The 18873-nt window shown below is 47.6% G+C and overlaps 1 protein-coding gene across 2 annotated transcripts in view; it reads right to left on the bottom strand.

Moving 5' to 3' along the window:
* The window catches only part of C6H5orf22 (chromosome 6 C5orf22 homolog), a 152038-nt gene that overhangs the window by 11246 nt on the left and 121919 nt on the right, over positions 1-18873 (bottom strand). Inside the window, exon 8 of one of the 2 annotated variants that reach the window (XM_077269728.1) lies at positions 8607-8746. In XM_077269728.1, the coding sequence (XP_077125843.1) occupies positions 8607-8746 (140 nt within the window). Of the gene's footprint in view, positions 1-8606; positions 8747-12875; positions 14024-18873 lie in introns of those variants that run through there. The other variant, XM_077269729.1, reaches the window with a different exon arrangement.

Raw genomic sequence — 18873 nt, 5'->3', positions numbered from 1 at the left:
ATGTTCATATATATGCTTGCAGCACTGTATTACAACCATTAGGGGCGATACCACCAGGCCAACATCTGTCATTTAAATACAGTGTGCTAATGATCATAATATGCATATTGTAGGGAAAGAACATATAGATCAAAGCAGTTTGTTCACAAAGTGAGATACAGTGTCTCCAGGTCGAAGGGGCAAGTATAGAAGATCTAAATATCCCAAGTGTGACAAGGAAAGGAGGAAGACAAAGAAATAGGGATTTTTGTGTACTCACCGTAAAATCCTTTTCTCCGAGCCACTCATTGGGGGACACAGAACCATGCTGCTGTCACTAGGAGGCTGACACTAAGTTGAGACAAAAAAAAGAAGTTAGCTCCTCCCCTGCAGTATACACCCTCGTGATGGCTTCCGGAGACCCAGTTCAGTGCAAAAGCAGTAGGAGATCATTAACATCTTACTCTGATTTGTTGTACTCTAATATTATGTAAGTCAAGAACCAAAAAAGAAACGAGCCATAAGGCTAACAGGGTGGGTGCTGTGTCCCCCAATGAGTGGCTCGGAGAAAAGGATTTTACAGTGAGTACACAAAAATCCCTATTTCTCCTTCGCCAAATTGGGGGACACAGAACCATGGGACGTCCCAATGCAGTCCCTGGGTGGGAAATAAAACAACCAAATAACTCCGTGTACCAACTGACTATAAATGCGCCACAGCCGCCTGCAGAATACATCTGCCAAGGGCCCCCTCTGCAGAAGGTTGAATGTGAACGTTCTAGTGCTTTGTGAAAGTATGCAGGCTGGACAATGTTGCAGCCTTGCAAACCTGCTCTGCCGACGCCTGGTGCTGAATGGTCCAGGAAGCACCCACTGACCGAGTTGAGTGTGCCCTAATCCCCGCCGGGATAGGTCTGCCCCTGACCCGATAGGATTCTTGAATAGCTGATCGGATCCATCTGGCTATCGTGGATTTGGAAGCGGCTAAACCCTTTCTGTGACACTCCGGGAGCACAAAGAGGGAGTCCGATTTGCGGAAGGGGGCAGTCCTAGAAATGTACCTACTGAGGGCTCACACCACGTTCAAGGTGCGAAGGGCCTTTTCGACCCTATGTCTTGGCTGCGGGCAGAAGGAGGGAAGAACTATATCTTCATTAAGGTGGAAGGATGAAACCACCTTGGGAAGAAAGGACGGAGGTGGACGTAGGACTACCTTGTCCTGGTGGAAGGAAAGGAAGGGTGCCCGGCAAGACAGTGAGGGCAACTCTGAGACTCGACTGATAGAGGTTATAGCCACAAGGAAGGCGACCTTCCAGGAGAGAACAATCAGCGAAACATCTTCAGGAGTCCCCTTTTGAACCTCTGCAGGAACACTCAGGACCAAATTGAGATCTCAAGTCTCTAACGGTATTCTATAGGGGGGTACTATGTGGGAGACCCCCTGAACATAAGTCCTGACTTGCAAGTTGGTAGCAATCTTACGTTGGAACAACACAGATAATGCCGATATTTGACCCTTGAGGGAACTGAGCGCCTGCCCGGAATTCAAGCCGGACTGGAGAAATTCCAGAATGGAGGGAATTGAAAAAACGAGAGGGGGCGTCCACAGAGCCTGCACCATGAGAAGAAGGCTTTCCACGTGCGGTGATACATGCGAGCGGAAGACGTCTTGCGAGCGCTTATCATGGTGGCAATGACTTGATGGGAGAAACCTGCTTGAGTTAGGATCCAGGTTTCAACAGCCAAGCCGTTAAATGTAGGGCCCCTGAGCGCTGGTGGTAGATCGGCCTTTGGCAAAGCAGATCTGGGAGGTCTGGTAACCGCCAGTGAACGTCCGCTATGAGTTGAACGAGCTCCGCGTACCATGCGCGATGAGGCCAATCCTGGGCAACTAGAATCAAAGGAACCCCTTCCATCTTGATTTTTTGGATTACCTTCGGTAGTAAAGGAAGCGGAGGAAACACGTACGGGAAGTGGAACCGGTGCCATGGGGATATCAGCGCGTCCACTCCAATGCCCTAGGGATCCCTAGAACATGCTATGAAGTTGGGAACTTTTGCGTTCAGTCTGGATGCCATCAGATCCATGTCCGGAGTCCCCCAGCAAAGGCAAATTTGCTGGAAGACCTCCGGATGGACACTCCCACTCTCCCAAGGCGAGACCCTGATGGCTGAGAAAGTCCGCCACCCAGTTCTCGACGCCTGGAATGTGCACTGCGGCAATAATCGAGCGGTTCTCGGCCCAATGGAGAATGTGGGAGACCTCCCGCATCACCGCTCTGCTGCGTGCCCCCCCCGATTGTTTATGTACACCACAGCTATGACGTTGTCTGATTGAATCCGAATTGGGTGACCCGCGAGGAGGAAGTGGAAACGTCTCAGGGCAAATCTGATCTCTCGAATCTCCAAGATGTTTATCGGAAGTCTCGACTCCTGAATGGTCCAACACCACTGGGCAGTGTGGTGGCGAAATACCGCTTCCCAACCAAGGAGGCTGGCGTTGGTAGTCACCACCAGCCCCTGGCTGAGGGATGATTCCAAAGTCCACCATTTGAGCGCTTGCCTGATCCGCGGGGGCAGAGGACATGGCCGATCAAGGGATAAGGGACTCCTCTCCCAGTTGTCCAGCAGAGCCTGTTGTAAGGGGCGGAGATGCAGTTGAGCGAAGGGAACAGCTTCCATTGCAGCCACCATTTTTCCCAGAATCCTCATGGCAAACCGAATTGAATGAGGAAAGGGATGACAAAGCGTCCGGGTTCCCTGCTGAAGCGCTTGGGCCGAGGAAGCAGGACCAGCCCCTGGGATGTGTCCAGAATCATGCCTAGGAAGGCGATTCGTCAGGCTGGAACGGGAGAGGACTTGTCCAAGTTGATCAGCCAGCCCAGGCGTGAAAGGGTATCCAAGGTAATGCGGACACTTGCTTCGCAGGCGTGATAGACGACCTCCTGATCAAAGGTCCGTCCTAAGTATGGCAACACGACCACTCCACGGGAGTGAAGAATGGCCATGACCGCCGCCATGACCTTTGTGAATACCCTGGGCGCGGTGGCAAGGCCAAAGGGTAAGGCCGTGAATTGAAAATGGTACTCCTGGATGGCAAAAGGCAGGAACCTTTGATGTGGCAGGAAGACTGGAATATGGAGATAAGCATCTTTGTCTATTGATGCTAGAAACTCTCCTCTCTCCAATGAGGAGATAACCGACCGGAGGGATTCCATCCTGAAGTGCCGGACCTTTACGTACTTGTTTAGGAGTTTTAAATCCAAAATAGGGTGCACTGTTCCGTCCTTTTTTGGAACGACGAAGAGGTTTGAGTAAAAATCTCTGAATCTCTCGTGTTCTGGAACCGGAACAATGGCTCAGTTGTTTCGGCAGAGAGATTAGATGGCGCGGTGAAGTGCGCGAGACTGAGCTCCTGAACTTGGGAGACGGGAGGGAAAAAACCGTGCCGGAGGGGAAGCAGAGAAATCTATTTTGTAACCAGAAGACACCAGGTCTCTGACCCATTCGTAGTGGATGATGGAAAGCCAGACATGTTGAAAGAGAAGTAGGCATCCGCCTACTCTGGTGGTGTCGACTGGAAAACTCCGAGTCATTGTGAAGGAAATCTGGAGGGCCTGGATCCCCTGGTTCTGGGTTGCCTTGGCTTACCTCGCCAGGATTCGGCCTGTATGAGGGCCGAGTCTCTCTCTGTACGTGGAGATCATTCTCATCTGGACGAAGCCGTGGAGGAGGTCCAGAATGGGCTATTGCGAAAGGGCCGAAAGCTAAAATGTTGCTTACGCCGAAAAGCAGCTTTAGGCCTGTGCTGCGGGAGGAATTTGCTTTTCCCTTCTGTAGCATCGGAAATAAGTTGATCTAATTTTTCTCCAAATAGATGTCCGCTCTGGAAAGGTAGAGAAATCAGAGACTTTTCAGAGGAGGAATCCGCGCGCCACTCTCTAAGCCATAGTGCTCTCCTAATGGTGACGGCGTTTGAGGCAGCAACTGCCGCACAGTCTGCTGCGTCTAAAGACACGTACATCACAGTCTCCAGCCATAGCGATCTGTTTGGCGAGATCCGCCGCCTCAGACGGAAGAGCCTGGTCCTAAATAGATTTTGCAAGGGCATCTGCCCAGAAAGCCATTGCCTTTGCGACCCATGCCGCAGCGAAGGAAGGGGATAGAGAGGAACCCGAGGCTTCATATACTGAGCGAGACAGGGAATCTGGTGTTCTGTGGGATTTTTAATTGAAGCCCCATCGGGTACAGATAAGAGCGTTTTGGTAGCCAAACACGATACCGGAGGATCTACTGTTGGCGGTTCCGTCCAATCTTTGACAAGATCTGTGGAAAAGGGATACTTCAACCCCAGGGCCTGTTTACCCATAAAGTGCTTATCCGGTCGCTCCCCATGTCGCCGGACTATATCTAAGAAGTCCGGATGAGAGGCGAACACTATGGGATCGCTTGGTTCTTGTAAAAGATACTGCATGATCCGGAGCCGAATTAGGGTCATCATCAACCTTTAGCGCATGATTGACGGCTTCAATGAGGGAATCCACAGTCGATTGAAACTCCGGAGAATCTGGGTCCAAGGACGCCTCAGACTCAGAGTCATGATCGCTGCGAACCCCTGGAGAGGGTGAGCGAGAAGTGGAGCTACCAGAGGCTGAATGGCGTGGTGAATGCTCAGGAGAGGTAGTGCGGATCCATTTTTTTGGATGTCCGTACCTCCTTCAGATGAGAGCGACCCCTGCTGGCCGATGATTCCCCTGTAAGGGAGGGGTTTCTTAACCCAGGTAGACGAGTGCCCAGCTCCCCAGAGGGGTCATGAAGGGATTAAAATCGCTTTGGCCAGCGAAGCCATGGATTGTGACAGTGACGCGGCCCACTCAGGGGGGCTAGATACACTGGGGTCGGTAGCGGCGGAGGGCTCCTGGGCACATTGGGCATCACAGGCTGAGCAGAGAGGGGAGCTTTGAGGCCGGGGGAGAGGAGCCTGGCAGGTGGTACATGCAGTGAAATGAAACTTTGTAGCCTTTTTAGCCCTTGACTGCAACATGATGAATCTTAATGGAAGTAAAAATGCTGATAGTGGAAGCTATAAGGGGTAACGCTGCAGGGAAGCACCTAGTGCAGTCTCCTTACCCAGGTCCTGTGTCCCGCAATCAGATGAGGCGGTGTGCTGAGTAGGGGAGAAGACCGGCATCCAGGTCTGCTGCACGGGCAGAAAAAAGGCGACCAGAACAGCGGTGCTGTGCAGGGAAGATGGCTGCCGAGATTTGGGAGGTAGTCTTGCATAGAGCAAGAAGCGCCAGGTCTGTGGGCGGAGCCGCTGGGATGTTGTGAGTGGTGGGTGGGGCCTATCGGGATACGGCCTCCACAAGGCCGAAACCGGGGACTAAATTTCTGGCCGCGGCAGGCGCGCATCGCCGGGAAAGAGCCGCGGAGCGCTGCGCAGACCCTGCCACTATGGAGCCCTCCTATGACCGCCAGAAAACGACCCCTCCCGGGTGGCACTTACCCCGATATGAAGGGGATGGCATATGCCGCAGGTCAGAGCTGTGCCCGGGGTAGATAGGACGGTGCAGGGTTGAGGGGAGCCTCCATCCATGATCCCCTTGAAGGGGGGTGGAGAGGAACAGTCCGCCTCCTTCCATCATCTGCTCTTTCCAGTGGTGATGCAGTGGGGGCTGCACGGACACAAAAATGTAGAGTGCCTCTGAACATCCAAGGGTAAGACCTGGTGGGCAGGGCAAAATGTCCGGCAATAGGCCTGGCTGCAGAAGAGGATACGTGGAGGTGACACTCCATGTGCTCGCCTGTTAAGGGGTGGGGGAGATCGGTGCCCTTGAAGGGGCCCGTCGCCCCAAGAATCAGCTCAGGCAGTGGCATCCCACGTCGCAGGAGAGGATATGGAGAGGTAATACTCCCGTGCTCGCCTGTTGTTGGTCTGGGGAGATCGGAGTCTTGAAAGGTTCCGTCGCCCCTTCGTCCGGGTAGAAAGGTTAAATAGTAAGAAATCCAAAGGGTAAGAAAAGAGTTCTGGTCTGAATAGCAGTGTCCGTAGGAGGCACACTGGGTCTAAGCTTGAACTGGGTCTCAGCTTGAACTGGGTCTCCGGAAGCCAGCACGAGGGTGTATACTGCAGGGGAGGAGCTAACTTTTTTTGTCTCAACTTGGTGTCAGCCTCCAAGTGACAGCAGCATAAGAACCATGGTTCTGTGTCCTCCAATGTGGCGAAGGAGAAAAAGGAAATTTAAGGTAACCTGTCACCCCCAAAATCGAAGATAAGCTAAGCCCACCGGCATCAGGGGCTTATCTACAGCATTCTGTAATGCTGTAGATAAGTACCCGATGCATCCTGAAAGATGAGAAAAAGAGGTTAGATTATACTCACGCAGGGGCGGTCCAGTCCAGCGCCTCCCATCTTCTTACGATGACATTTTCTTCTTGTATTCACGCTGCGGCTCCGGCGCAGGTGTACTTTGTCTGCCCTGTTGAGGGCAGAGCAAAGTACTACAGTGCGCAGGCGTCGGGAAAGGTCTGAGAGGCCCAGCGCCTGCAGTACTTTGCTCTGCCCTCAACAGGGCAGACAAAGTACGCCTGCGCCGGAGAGTGAAGAAAAGAAGAGGACGTCATCCTATGAAGATAGGAGGCCCCGGACCGGATCGCGACGCCCCCCCAGGTGAGTATAATCAAACCTCTTTTTCTCATCTTTCAGGATACATCGAGGGCTTATCTACAGCATTACAGAGTGCTGTAGATAAGCCCCTGATGCTGGTGGGCTTAGCTCACCTTCGGTTTTGGGGGTGACAGGTTCCCTTTAAGTGACAATGAAGGTATTCAGAGATGGGTCCCTGAGAGGTAGGCCATACCAAGGGAACGATATTGCAAGGAGATGAAGACTACACCAAGGTGGCATGTCTAGGAGGCACTATGTGAGGGGTTCAAATCTGGTAATTATGACATGATGGAAATAACTAAGCTTAAGGAACTAATGTTTTTTGTGGAATAATGTAAAGATTATGTTAATTGTCATCTGCTGTATCAATTTTAGACTGCACATTTGGTTCAGGATCTAAAATATTTTCTTTTTATACACTTTAGTTGATGTCCTTTCTCTGCTGACCGTCCCAAAGAATCTACGTAGGGATATTGTTTTCCTGCGATTTTCTTATTGTTTGATATTGGTGTTGTCAATATTTCTTGATGTTGTGATTGTTCAGTATCCCCATCCTTTGATATTGATCGCAATAATGGTATTTCTTAAATCCAGAGCATAATAAGGTACATAAAATTCACGGACACTAACTTTTCTGAAAACTACATTTCCTAGGAAAATCCATGCAAGCTCGAATTCTTCCTGATCCGCTTATCTCTAATTGGTACCAATTTGGGGTAAAAACATCTTGGATCGCTTTAAAGGGTACCTGTCACATCCAGAAATGCCATTTACCTATACATATAGGGATAATAGGAAAAGGCATTTACCTGCAGATATAGGGACAATAGGAAATGCCATTTACCTGCAGATAGATATAGGGATAATATAAAATGCCATTTACCTGCAGATATAGGGAGACAGATGATCATGTCTCACTTCTGTTCATTTCTAGTGCCTATGCAGTTGCAGGGGTGTCCACACTGGCTCTCCTGGGAATAGTGTAATATTGTGAGGCAGTGAGGGGCATCATATTGAAGGGTTGATATGTGTCCCCCAGGAAGCGCATAGAAGCGTAATGAGGCCGCAGAAGTGCATTGCAGTTACAGGCATAGATGTGACTGCAGTGCAAAATAAAAGCAAGTTTTGGTCTTGGGCACACTATTTGCCCAAGATCGATCTTAAAAAAAAACCAAACAAACCAAACAAAAAACACACCATGGACTTATTTTTGGAGCAGACTACAGGATGGTCTTACAAGTGGCCTATGGCGACAGATTCCTTGTAAAAACAATGCAGCAAAGGGTTGGGTGTGTCAGTTTTAGTTTGCAAACTCACAGAGTAGGTGACTCTGCAAAGCTTCAGCCTGTGCGAAGCAACACGGAGCCAAGTGGAAAAGGCCTGGCACCCCTCAGCGTACAAGGCGGTGCAGTCACCCACGGTAACAGGTCTCGGATACGGACTGTCTTGTTTCCCGACTGCGATCCGGAGGATACCTTTTGTGTTCCAGTTTGTAAATTTCTTTGGACATTAAAAAGACATTTGTTTTGAACTTTCCTGTGGTTACTGCCTGTCTGTCACACTGCACCAACCCCACTGCACTACACCGCCTTCGAACAAATCACATACATCCAGAGGATATAAGAGCTGCCTGTTGGCAACCCAGATGCATGCTCTTCCCCTGGAGTAAACCAGTGAGGCTGACCACTTCCACTTCCCATAGTCATTGATATAGTATTTCATAATCATGCAGCCCCTTATGTGATACAGAATTAGAGGCATAAACTAAGAAACATTATGGATAACCAATTATAGTGCTGAACAAATCTGGTGTTATGTGGAAATTTAACACCATGTATGAACTACAGCTGCTATACAACTTTATACCACACATTTCACTACTGCAGCTCTCGGATACATCTCTTTTGCTGTTTTGAAGCTGGCCTTGAAAAATCCATTTAATGTGTAATAATTGCTGTTACCTTGCTAATGTGACAAGGGTTGGCTTCGGTAGGTGTTTCAATAAATGTTTCATGGAGTGAATTAAGCATTCAATTTCCATCTCTGAGCTGACATGATGTGGAAGTTCAGCAAAATCACATGTAAGGCCAGCCTGATGAATCTGTAGAAAGGAAATGAAAATAAATATCAAGAGGAAGATCCTTTTAGTTGTGCAATAAATACACTACAAGGTAGGGAAAGGTAATGTTACTCAGCCAGCACCACTAACAAGTAGAAAAATATTTAGAATTGAGAGTCCTAAATATCTAAATATTTTTCTATCTACTGGCTAAGACGGTACCAAGTTATATATCTTTCCTGCACTAACAAGTAGTGAGCCAGTTCAGTCTTTCCACAAGGACAATAAAGCACTGATGACTTTCACTATTGTATAGGTCACAATCAGCTGTAGCATAGAGATCACACTTTTTAAATCAGATATTTTTTTATTAACAGTAATCAAGATGACAGACACAATTGTGTCAAAAAAGGAGAATAATAGAGATCACACTTGCTGAGTAAACTATTATAAATTATGATTTTCTGCGTAATCATTTCTTTAGTATAAACATATATGCGTATAAAGATAGTGAAGCTTTTTATTCTAATGGGAGCATTATTTGGTGAAAGATAAAACGCACTAGGGTTTAGAGCAGGGGTGGGAAATCTTTTTTTCTGTGAAGAGCCATTTGGATATTTATACCGTCCTTCGGGGGCCGTACAAACTCTGCCCACAATGTACATCCTGACTCTAGCACTGGTGTCAGGATGTAATCTTTCATTGCATGCCCTTCAGTGTTCAGTAGTGAACACTGTGTGCCAACAGAGCAAGAAGAAATTAATGAGCTTGTGGCAATCAAAATACACCTCCCTGCCCAAGAATGTGGTCCCTGAAAATCTGCCTGGGGGCCCGATATAGGGATTTCTGTGTACTCACCATAAAATCCTTTTCTCTGAGCCATTCATTGGGGGACACAGACTGTGGGTGTATGCTGCTGCCACTAGGATGCTGACACTAAGTGATACAAAGAAAGTTAGCTCCTCCCCTGCAGTATACACCCTCCTGCTGGCTCTCAGCTAACCAGTTCGGTGCAAAAGCAGTAGGAGATCAATAACATATGAGCTTACAGCATGTCATATTATATAAGAGTATAGCATATCAGATTATAAAACAAGCATAAGCTAATACCAGGGTGGGAGCTGTGTCCCCAATGAATGGCTCGGAGAAAAGGATTTTACAGTGAGTACACAAAAATCCCTATTTCTCCTTCGCCACATTGGGGGACACAGACCGTGGGACGTCCCAAAGCAGTCCCTGGGTGGGGACATCAAATCAGGCCCTGTGTAACCGCTACTTACAAGTGCGCCACCGCGGCCTGCAGAGTCCGCCTGCCCAGACTCCCATCTGTGGAAGTGTGGGGGATTATAGTGCTTCAAGAATGCATGCGGACTGGATGAATCTGCAAGCTTGCAGGTGTGCCTTGTCGACGCCTGGTGCCTAGAACCCACGATAGACAGGGAGATTAAATGTCAGCCTAACACAGAAGGACTCCTGGATGGTGAAAGGAATCCAACAGGCTAACATGGCCGATGAAACGGCTAAACTCTTCCCATAAAACGTGAGGAAGCCTTCCTCTTACCGTCAGGAAGCCCAAGATTCAGTGTCCAACCTTCGGACGGACGCCGTCCTCGAGACGTACCTACTCAGAGCACTCACTTTGTCCGAAATATGGGGAACTCACTCCATTTTGTGGACTGGTGCCGAAAGAGATGAGGGAAGAACTATGCCCTCATAACAGTGGTAATACAATACCACCTTGGTAACAAGGGACGGGGATGGCCTGAGGACAACCTTGCCTTGAAGGAAATAAGGGAAAAAAGTTTGAAAGGACTGAGCAGCTAGCACCGAAGACTCGCCAGGATGAGGATATCGCAGAGAAAAAAGGGCGACCTTCCGATAGTAAAGTCTCTCCGGATCAAAAAGGAGTCTACTGTAGGACTCCTAGGACCATTAAGGTCCCAATGATCTAACGGTATGCGATAGGGAAGTACTAAGTGTTAAAAACACCCTGCGAGAAAGTCCCTACTTGCAGTCTTGTTGCAGAAAGGCAGAAAGCTACCAGCTCCGCAAGCAAAAAAACTGACGTGGTCAGTGCGGATTTCCGAGGATCACTGGGGCCCTTTCTGCTTCCAAAAAGCTTTTGGAAGTAGTGGAAGAGGGGTTATGGAAACTGGTACCATGGAAAAAACCAGAGCATGCAGTGCGATGGCTCTTGGATCTCGAGGCGGAACCACGAACTCTAGTACATTGGCGATCAGTCTGGACGCCATCCGAACTAAAACTTAAGAGCTCCAGTGAAGGCAGATCTGATGGAAGACTTCTGGGTGAAGTTCCCACTCACTTGAGGTGAAACCGTGACGGCTGAATATGTTCGCCGCCCAGAGTTCTACTCCTGGGATATGTACTGCCGAGATCACCGAATTATAGATCTCGACCCATCAGAGAATGTGAGGTACCTCGGCCATGGCGCCCGACCGTGGGTACCTGCTAGATGATTGACGTATGGCACAGCCGTGGCATTGTCCAATTGAATTTTGATGGGTTGACCCGCCAGAAGGCAGTGGACCTACTGTAGGACTACCGTTCGGATCTCCAGAGCAATGATCGGGAGAAGAGGACTGGCATTGGTAGTTACTAATAACCATTGAACTGGGGGAAAGGCCCTGGATGAAGAAGGAGCTCAGAGACTATCGTCTGAAAGTCTGTTTGACTTGCTGAAAACGAGCGGAGCGAAGGAAACTGCTTCCATTGTCGTCTCCACTTTTCTTCAGAACCCTCCCAGCAAATCGAATTAAATGAGGGGATGAGTGATCAAGTGCGCGAGCTCCCTGTTGAAGGGCCATGACCTTGTCTGGAGTGAGAAATACCATCCTTCTGGAAGTGTTCCGGATCATCCTCAAAAGGGATATCTGCTGGGCTGGAAATGAGACTTGTCTAAGTTTAGCTGCCAGCCCAGGTGAAAGGGTATCGCAAGTGATATAGACTACTTAGCGTAGTCCTGGAAGGGCGGCTAGACAGTCGGCCAAAGAGGGCAGGACGACCACGCCTCTATGCAAGAGGAACATGACAGCCGCCATGAGCCTTGCGAACACTCTGGGTGCGGTAGCAAGGCCGAAGGACAAGGTCGTGACTTGAAAATGCTGGTCAAAAATTCCTTCGCTTTTCCATTTGTGAATAGGGTAAGCATCCCGAATGTCGATGGATGCCAGAAACTCCACCTTTTTCTGTTGAAGTAATGGCTGAGTGGAGGAACTCCATTCGAAGAAGGAGAACCTTGTGAAAGGTTGTTAGAAGTTTGAGGTCCAGGATCGGTCTTCCTTTTCGTTCCCCTTTTTGGAACCAAGATCCCTTAGATCTAGACTGTCCTGGACAACACTTCCACTGCTGGTCGGGGCTGTAGGAACGTACAATCCTTTGTTAGTGTAATAATTATAGAGGATAACTCAGGAGACACTTTGCGTGGAACAAGACAACTACAGGACACAGTTTTATAAGTGGTAAAGTCTATATTATCACACGGTGATTCAAACAGGTGCAGAGAGAAACTCAAATCCACAACACTTGGTGTAAATATTAAATGCAGCTTAGCAGTCTATAGGAAACTTCAGAGGAAAATGCAATCACGCAGAAAGTCTATGAAGCACAGTTACTCTTGAGCATACTTGACACGAATAAATCCTTGTCTTAGTCCAAACACAGATAAGCTTATAAGGTAGTTCAAATCATATCTTAGCTCAACCAGGGAGGCCTGGTTAATAGTCTCAGGTTTTTGCAGAGCAGAAACCGCTTACATGTCCAGCAAATGCAGATGGAAGTAAACACGAGCAGCAGATGAAGGAGGATTACTGGAAACTGGTGTATGCAGCAGGAACGCAGAGTAGCAGGATCACCACACAGGAGCAGGTATATAGCCAGGGAGTAATCAGAGGTCAGGAGCTGGATGCAAGGCAGAATACTCTAGCACAGACTGAAGGCTGGGGTGGAGTTTTATAGCAGGAAGACAGTGCACATGAGACCAAAGACGCCATCTTGGAAAAGGCATAGCTTAAATCCCATAATGGACACAATCCTGCTAGGTTTGTTCATCACGCCATAAATGGACCACAAACACAGGGCCACCAAATCAAAAAAAGGACACTCCATACTTGAAGCATTAAATGTATAGACAAAAGGAGTTCTAGTCCAAATTCATATAAAAAAAATTATCAATTTTATTTATTATAACAATCACATTTCTCATAAAATACCATATAAACAACATAACATGCTCAGCAAGGGAAAGCAAATACGGTACCAGACCTGTGCGACCAACCACTCACTGCTATTAAATTAGTAAGGTGCTTAGTGCCACTATAGTATTTTATGGGACAAGAAAACCCCCAGGATACACTATTATTGTATATCACCTCCTAACATCTGATATCACCAAAATGTCTCTATCTTTCAACAACTCAACGTAATGAACCTGGTATGTTCTCTTACCCATATAGCAGGCAGCTGATGGTCGCACAGTGCAGCCCCAACACGCGTTTCGCGTTGGCTTCGTCAGGGGGCGGTACTGTGGTGTGTGTGGGGGAGATTTTTATATGATTTTCGACTGTCCTTAATTGTGCACAGGATGTAGCGCATGTGCGCCGCTGACCGCGCCGGGCACTGCATCATGTCTGGCGCCCACCATGACGGAGCGCATTCAGGGACGTCTTGATGACGTCACTGAGGCGCAAACGTCACTACAAGGCGCCGTCCACAATGCCCCGGGACACCAGTCATAGAAGACATGCGCACTGTGCACAGAAAGGTAACCCGCCCATGTCAAAGGGGGAAGAGCCATGCTGCAGCGTCTGTAACCATTAACTGTTTATTCTCCAGTGTACCCACCACTTTTGCAGCGGAGACCCGCTTACAAGTTTTAATAAATCAACAGTCTATACACACCTATAATATAATCATTAAACTACTTATATATACAATCCTTAATATTAAAACTTAAACAGTGCACAATACTGCATGCACTGTGCTATATAGTGAAAAAGCATACAGTATGGAATAAATCCACATGACATTAAATATGTGACATCAAAAAAATGGACAGTTGTCCTTGTGTTATTAAATATAAATATTGTTATGAACATACATAATTAGTGCAATAATACAAAACATATACTATTGAATAGTGATGCTGCTTCATAGGTTTCCCCATAAAGTTCACAAAGAAGAGACATGTTTTGGATCCATCTTCCAGATCTTATGGTAGGACTTACTCCCCCAACATTCCATCATAATGTTCTTTGAAACATGCTTGTTTTGGCGTCATCACATGTGCTCTAAAGCTACATTCTATATTAAAAACAAGAACAAAACATAAATAGAAATTAAAAATTAAAAGGACACACACAATACAAAATACACTCACTGGCCACTTTATTAGGTACACCTGTCCAACTTCTTGTTAACACTTAATTTCTAATCAGCCAATCACATGGCGGCAACTCAGTGCATTTAGGCATGTAGACATGGTCAAGACAATCTCCTGCAGTTCAAACCGAGCATCAGTATGGGGAAGAAAGTTGATTTGAGTGCCTTTGAACGTGGCATGGTTGTTGGTGCCAGAAGGGCTGGTCTGAGTATTTCAGAAACTGCTGATCTACTGGGATTTTCATGCACAACCATCTCTAGGGTTTACAGAGAATGGTCCGAAAAAGAAAAAAAATCCAGTGAGCGGCAGTTCTGTGGGCGGAAATGCCTTGTTGATGCCAGAGGTCAGAGGAGAATGGGCAGACTGGTTCGAGCTGATAGAAAGGCAACAGTGACTCAAATCGCCACCCGTTACAACCAAGGTAGGCCTAAGAGCATCTCTGAACGCACAGTGCGTCGAACTTTGAGGCAGATGGGCTACAGCAGCAGAAGACCACACCAGGTACCACTCCTTTCAGCTAAGAACAGGAAACTGAGGCTACAATTTGTACAAGCTCATCGAAATTGGACAGTAGAAGATTGGAAAAACGTTGCTTGGTCTGATGAGTCTCGATTTCTGCTGCAACATTCGGATGGTAGGGTCAGAATTTGGCGTAAACAACATGAAAGCATGGATCCATCCTGCCTTGTATGGAGCATCTTTGGGATGTGCAGCCGACAAATCTGCGGCAACTGTGTGATGCCATCATGTCAATATGGACCAAAATCTCTGAGGAATGCTTCCAGCACCTTGTTGAATCTATGCCACGAAGAATTGAGGCAGTTCTGAAGGCAAAAGGGGGTCCAACCCGTTACTAGCATGGTGTACCTAATAAAGTGGCCGGTGAGTGTATATGGAGACTCAATTACAAGAAGGAACTGAAACTAACTTGTTCATTTAGGCCCGCTGGAGCTACCGTATTCAAAACAGTGATCCAACGACTCATGTTGTGCCAATTTTCTTTTTAAATCACCTCCTCTAATGCCAGCACGTATCCTATCTATCCCCCTAATTTTTAATTCTTTCGGGTTACAGTTATGGTATGTCCTAAAATGCTTTGGGATTGGTTTTAAGCTGGCCACATCTTCCACGTCACACGATGCAATTATGTCTCTCACGTGTTCCCGTGTACGAACACGCAATTCCCGAGACGTGAGACCTACATATATCAGATTGCATGAACATACTGCGTAATATACCACAAATGTGGTGCTGCAGCTAATGTAGTCTCTAATTTGAAATTCCTTCTTGCCATCCGATGACGTGAAAGATGTGGCCCTCTCCAGGTTTTTACACGCTAGGCAATCCCCACATGGATAGAATCCGTTTTTCTGTTTGCCGGCATTAAATGGATCCTGGTCTTTGCCACATAGTGGCTATGCACCACCATATCACGGATATTACCACTTCTTCGTGCTATAAGAAGGGGTCTGTCTGAAAGGCATTTCTGCAGAATCGAATCTGTTTTTAGAATGGGCCAATGTTTTTGTAAAATGTCTCTCATCATTTCCCATCTATGATTATAGGTGGAAATTAATCTGACTTGATTCTCCCCCATTTTTTTGTCTTTCCTTTTCGGTCTTAATTCATTTCTATTCGCTTTTTTAGCCCTTACATAGCCCTTTCTAATAGAACGCCGACTATACCCACGTTGGTTAAAGCGTTCACTCAGATCCCTCGCTTGTTCCTCAAACATATGGTCAGATGTACATATTCGTCGGGCCCGCAAAAACTGTCCTATAGGGATAGCCTTTATTGTGGATCTAGGATGAGATGATGAGGCGTGTGCAACAAGGCGTTCACTGAAGTCTCTTTACGGTACATATCCGTATAGATATACCCATTCTCCTGCACTTTCAAAGTGATATCCAAAAAGGAAATCTCCTTTTTGTTGTATATATAGGTCAACTTGATGTTGGAGCCGTTGCAATTAAGTCCCACCATAAACTGCTGTAATTCAGAGACAGGGCCCTGCCAGATGAACAGAATATCATCAATAAATCTGTACCATCCTAGAATTTGGGGGGAGGCCTGTGCGCCCTCAGGCATTATGCCTCTTTCCCAATATCCTAAAAATAAATTTGCATACGAAGGCGCACAGGCCGCCCCCATGGCAGTGCCCTGTCTCTGTAGAAAAAAATCGGTCTTTAAAATCAAAAAAATTGTGTGAGAACAAAATCGCAACAGCTCCAACACCAGTTCCCTTGTGTCCGCCTCCAAATTACTGGACTCCAGAAAAAACCTTGTCGCTCGAATCCCCTCCGTATGACGAATGCTGGTATACAGCGATTCGACATCCGCCGTTACTAGAACCATATCATCCTCGATGACCACACCATCAACTCTCCCCAGGACGTCCGTAGTATCCCTGACATAGGAGGGTAACGTTTCGACCTGTGGTCGTAAGTAATGTTCAATAAATTTGCATGTTGCATCACATAGCCCTCCTATGCCAGAGACAATAGGACACCCTGGTGGAGATGCTGGGTCCTTATGGACTTTGGGGATTAGATAAAATGTTGGAACCACCGGATGTTGTATTAATAATCCATCCAAAGTCGTCTTAGAAATTATACCTCTTTCAAAAGCCATTTCCAAGATGTTATATAACTGTGTTTGGAACTTTGACATAGGGTTTTGCGGCAGCTGGGTATAGATATCTTTATTGCGCAATTGTCTGAAGGCTTCTCGTTCGTACCTCTCCACAGGCCAGATGACAACGTTTCCCCCCTTGTCAGCTGGTTTTATGACAACATCATCCCACTTCTTAATCTCCTCTAATGCTTGTCTTTGTGCAACACTAAGATTATCCCTTTTCTTATAGTTATTGATATTCCTGAAATCTTCCTTCACTAATCTAGTGAATATTTCCACCTGTGGGCACAGTGACAAGGGGGGGGGGGAAAAGTGGTACATCTAGCAGCTATAGGAGGTGGAGAGGTACTTACCATAGCAGGATTAGACTCGCGTTCTAATTCCTCAAGATTTTCCAATGCCTCCAATTCCACTGGATCAGTTATTCCGTAAGAGGAGGAGGGTTGGTAGTGCAATCTCTTAAGAATAATTTTTTGTGAGAAGAGATTAAGGTCCTTTACTGCTGAGAAAGTCAGTTATTATATGGTGAAAATGATAATCCCAACCCAAGTACTTCCTTTTGTGATTTAGACAAAATATGTGTGGATAAGTTAACCCCTTAACGACCGCCGATACGCCTTTTAACGGCGGCCGCTAAGGGTACTTAAACCACAGCGCCGTTAATTAACGGCGCTGTGGAAAAAGTGAATAGCGCCCCCCAGAGTCGGATTTTCTCTGGGGTCTCGGTTGCCGAGGGTAGCCGAGACCCCAGAGAACATGATTCGGGGGGTTTTTACCGACCCCCGAGTTGCGATCGCCGGTAATTAACCGTTTACCGGCGGTCGCAACAAAAAAAAAAAAACGCGATTTGCCGTTTAATTTCTCTGTCCTCCGATGTGATCGCACATCGGAGGACAGAGAAATGTGGTCCCCGATGGCCCCCAATAGCCCCCCAATACTTACCTACCTCCCCCGGTGCTCCTCGTGTCTCCCCATGGGCGCCGCCATCTTTTTTCCGGGAAAAAATGGCGGGCGCACGCGCAGTGCGCCCGCCGCCCGGCACCCGGATGTTCTTTGGGGTCTCGGCTGCCGGGGGTAGCCGAGACCCCAAAGAACATGATCGGGGTCGATTTGCACCGACCCCTGCTTTGCGATCGCCGGTAATTAACAGTTTACCGGCGACCGCAAAAAAAAAAAAAAAAAAAAAAAAGCGATCAGTTATTTCTCTGTCCTCTGATGTGATCGCACATCAGAGGACAGAGAAATAGGGGGATTCGGGGACCCTAACATACTCACCCGGGGTCCCTGGGTCCTCTTCTGTCTTCTCCTGCCAGCCGGCTTTTTCATCATGGCGGGCGCATGCGCAGTGCGCCCGCCATCTGCTGCCATCTGCCGGCCGGCAGGAGAAGACAAGTTGGGGCTAAAATTAGGGTTAGGGTTAGGGTTAGAGTTAGGGTTAGGGTTGGGGCTAAATTTAGGGTTAGGGCTAGGGTTAGGGTTAGGCTACTTTCACACTAGCGTTTTTTGGCTTCCGTCGCAATGCGTCGTTGGAGAAAAAACGCATCCTGCAAAAGTGCTTGCAGGATGCGTTTTTTCTCCATTGGCTTGCATTAGCGACGCATTGCGACGGATTGCCACATGTCGCATCCGTCGTGCGACGGATGCGTCGTGCTTCGGCGGACCGTCGACACAAAAAAAACTACATGTAACTTTTTTGTGCGACGTGTCCCACATATTTCAGTGCCACGTGCCACGTATTTAAGTGACACGTGCCACGTATCAAAGTGCCACGTGCCACATATTTCAGTGCCACGTATCAAAGTGCCACGTGCCACGTATCAAAGTGCCACGTGCCACGTATCAAAGTGCCACGTGCCACGTATCAAAGTGCCACGTGCCACGTATCAAAGTGCCACGTGCCACGTATCAAAGTGCCACGTGCCACATATTTCAGTGCCACGTGCCACGTATCAAAGTGCCACGTGCCACGTATCAAAGTGCCACGTGCCACATCTTTCAGTGCCACGTGCCACGTATTTAAGTGACACGTGCCACGTATCAAAGTGCCACGTGCCACATATTTCAGTGCCACGTATCAAAGTGCCACGTGCCACGTATCAAAGTGCCACGTATTTCAGTGCCACATATTTAAGTGACA

Source organism: Ranitomeya variabilis, chromosome 6 (assembly GCF_051348905.1).
Source record: "Ranitomeya variabilis isolate aRanVar5 chromosome 6, aRanVar5.hap1, whole genome shotgun sequence".
Lineage (NCBI taxonomy): Eukaryota > Metazoa > Chordata > Amphibia > Anura > Dendrobatidae > Ranitomeya > Ranitomeya variabilis.
This window is presented reverse-complemented; position numbering and strand designations above follow the sequence as displayed.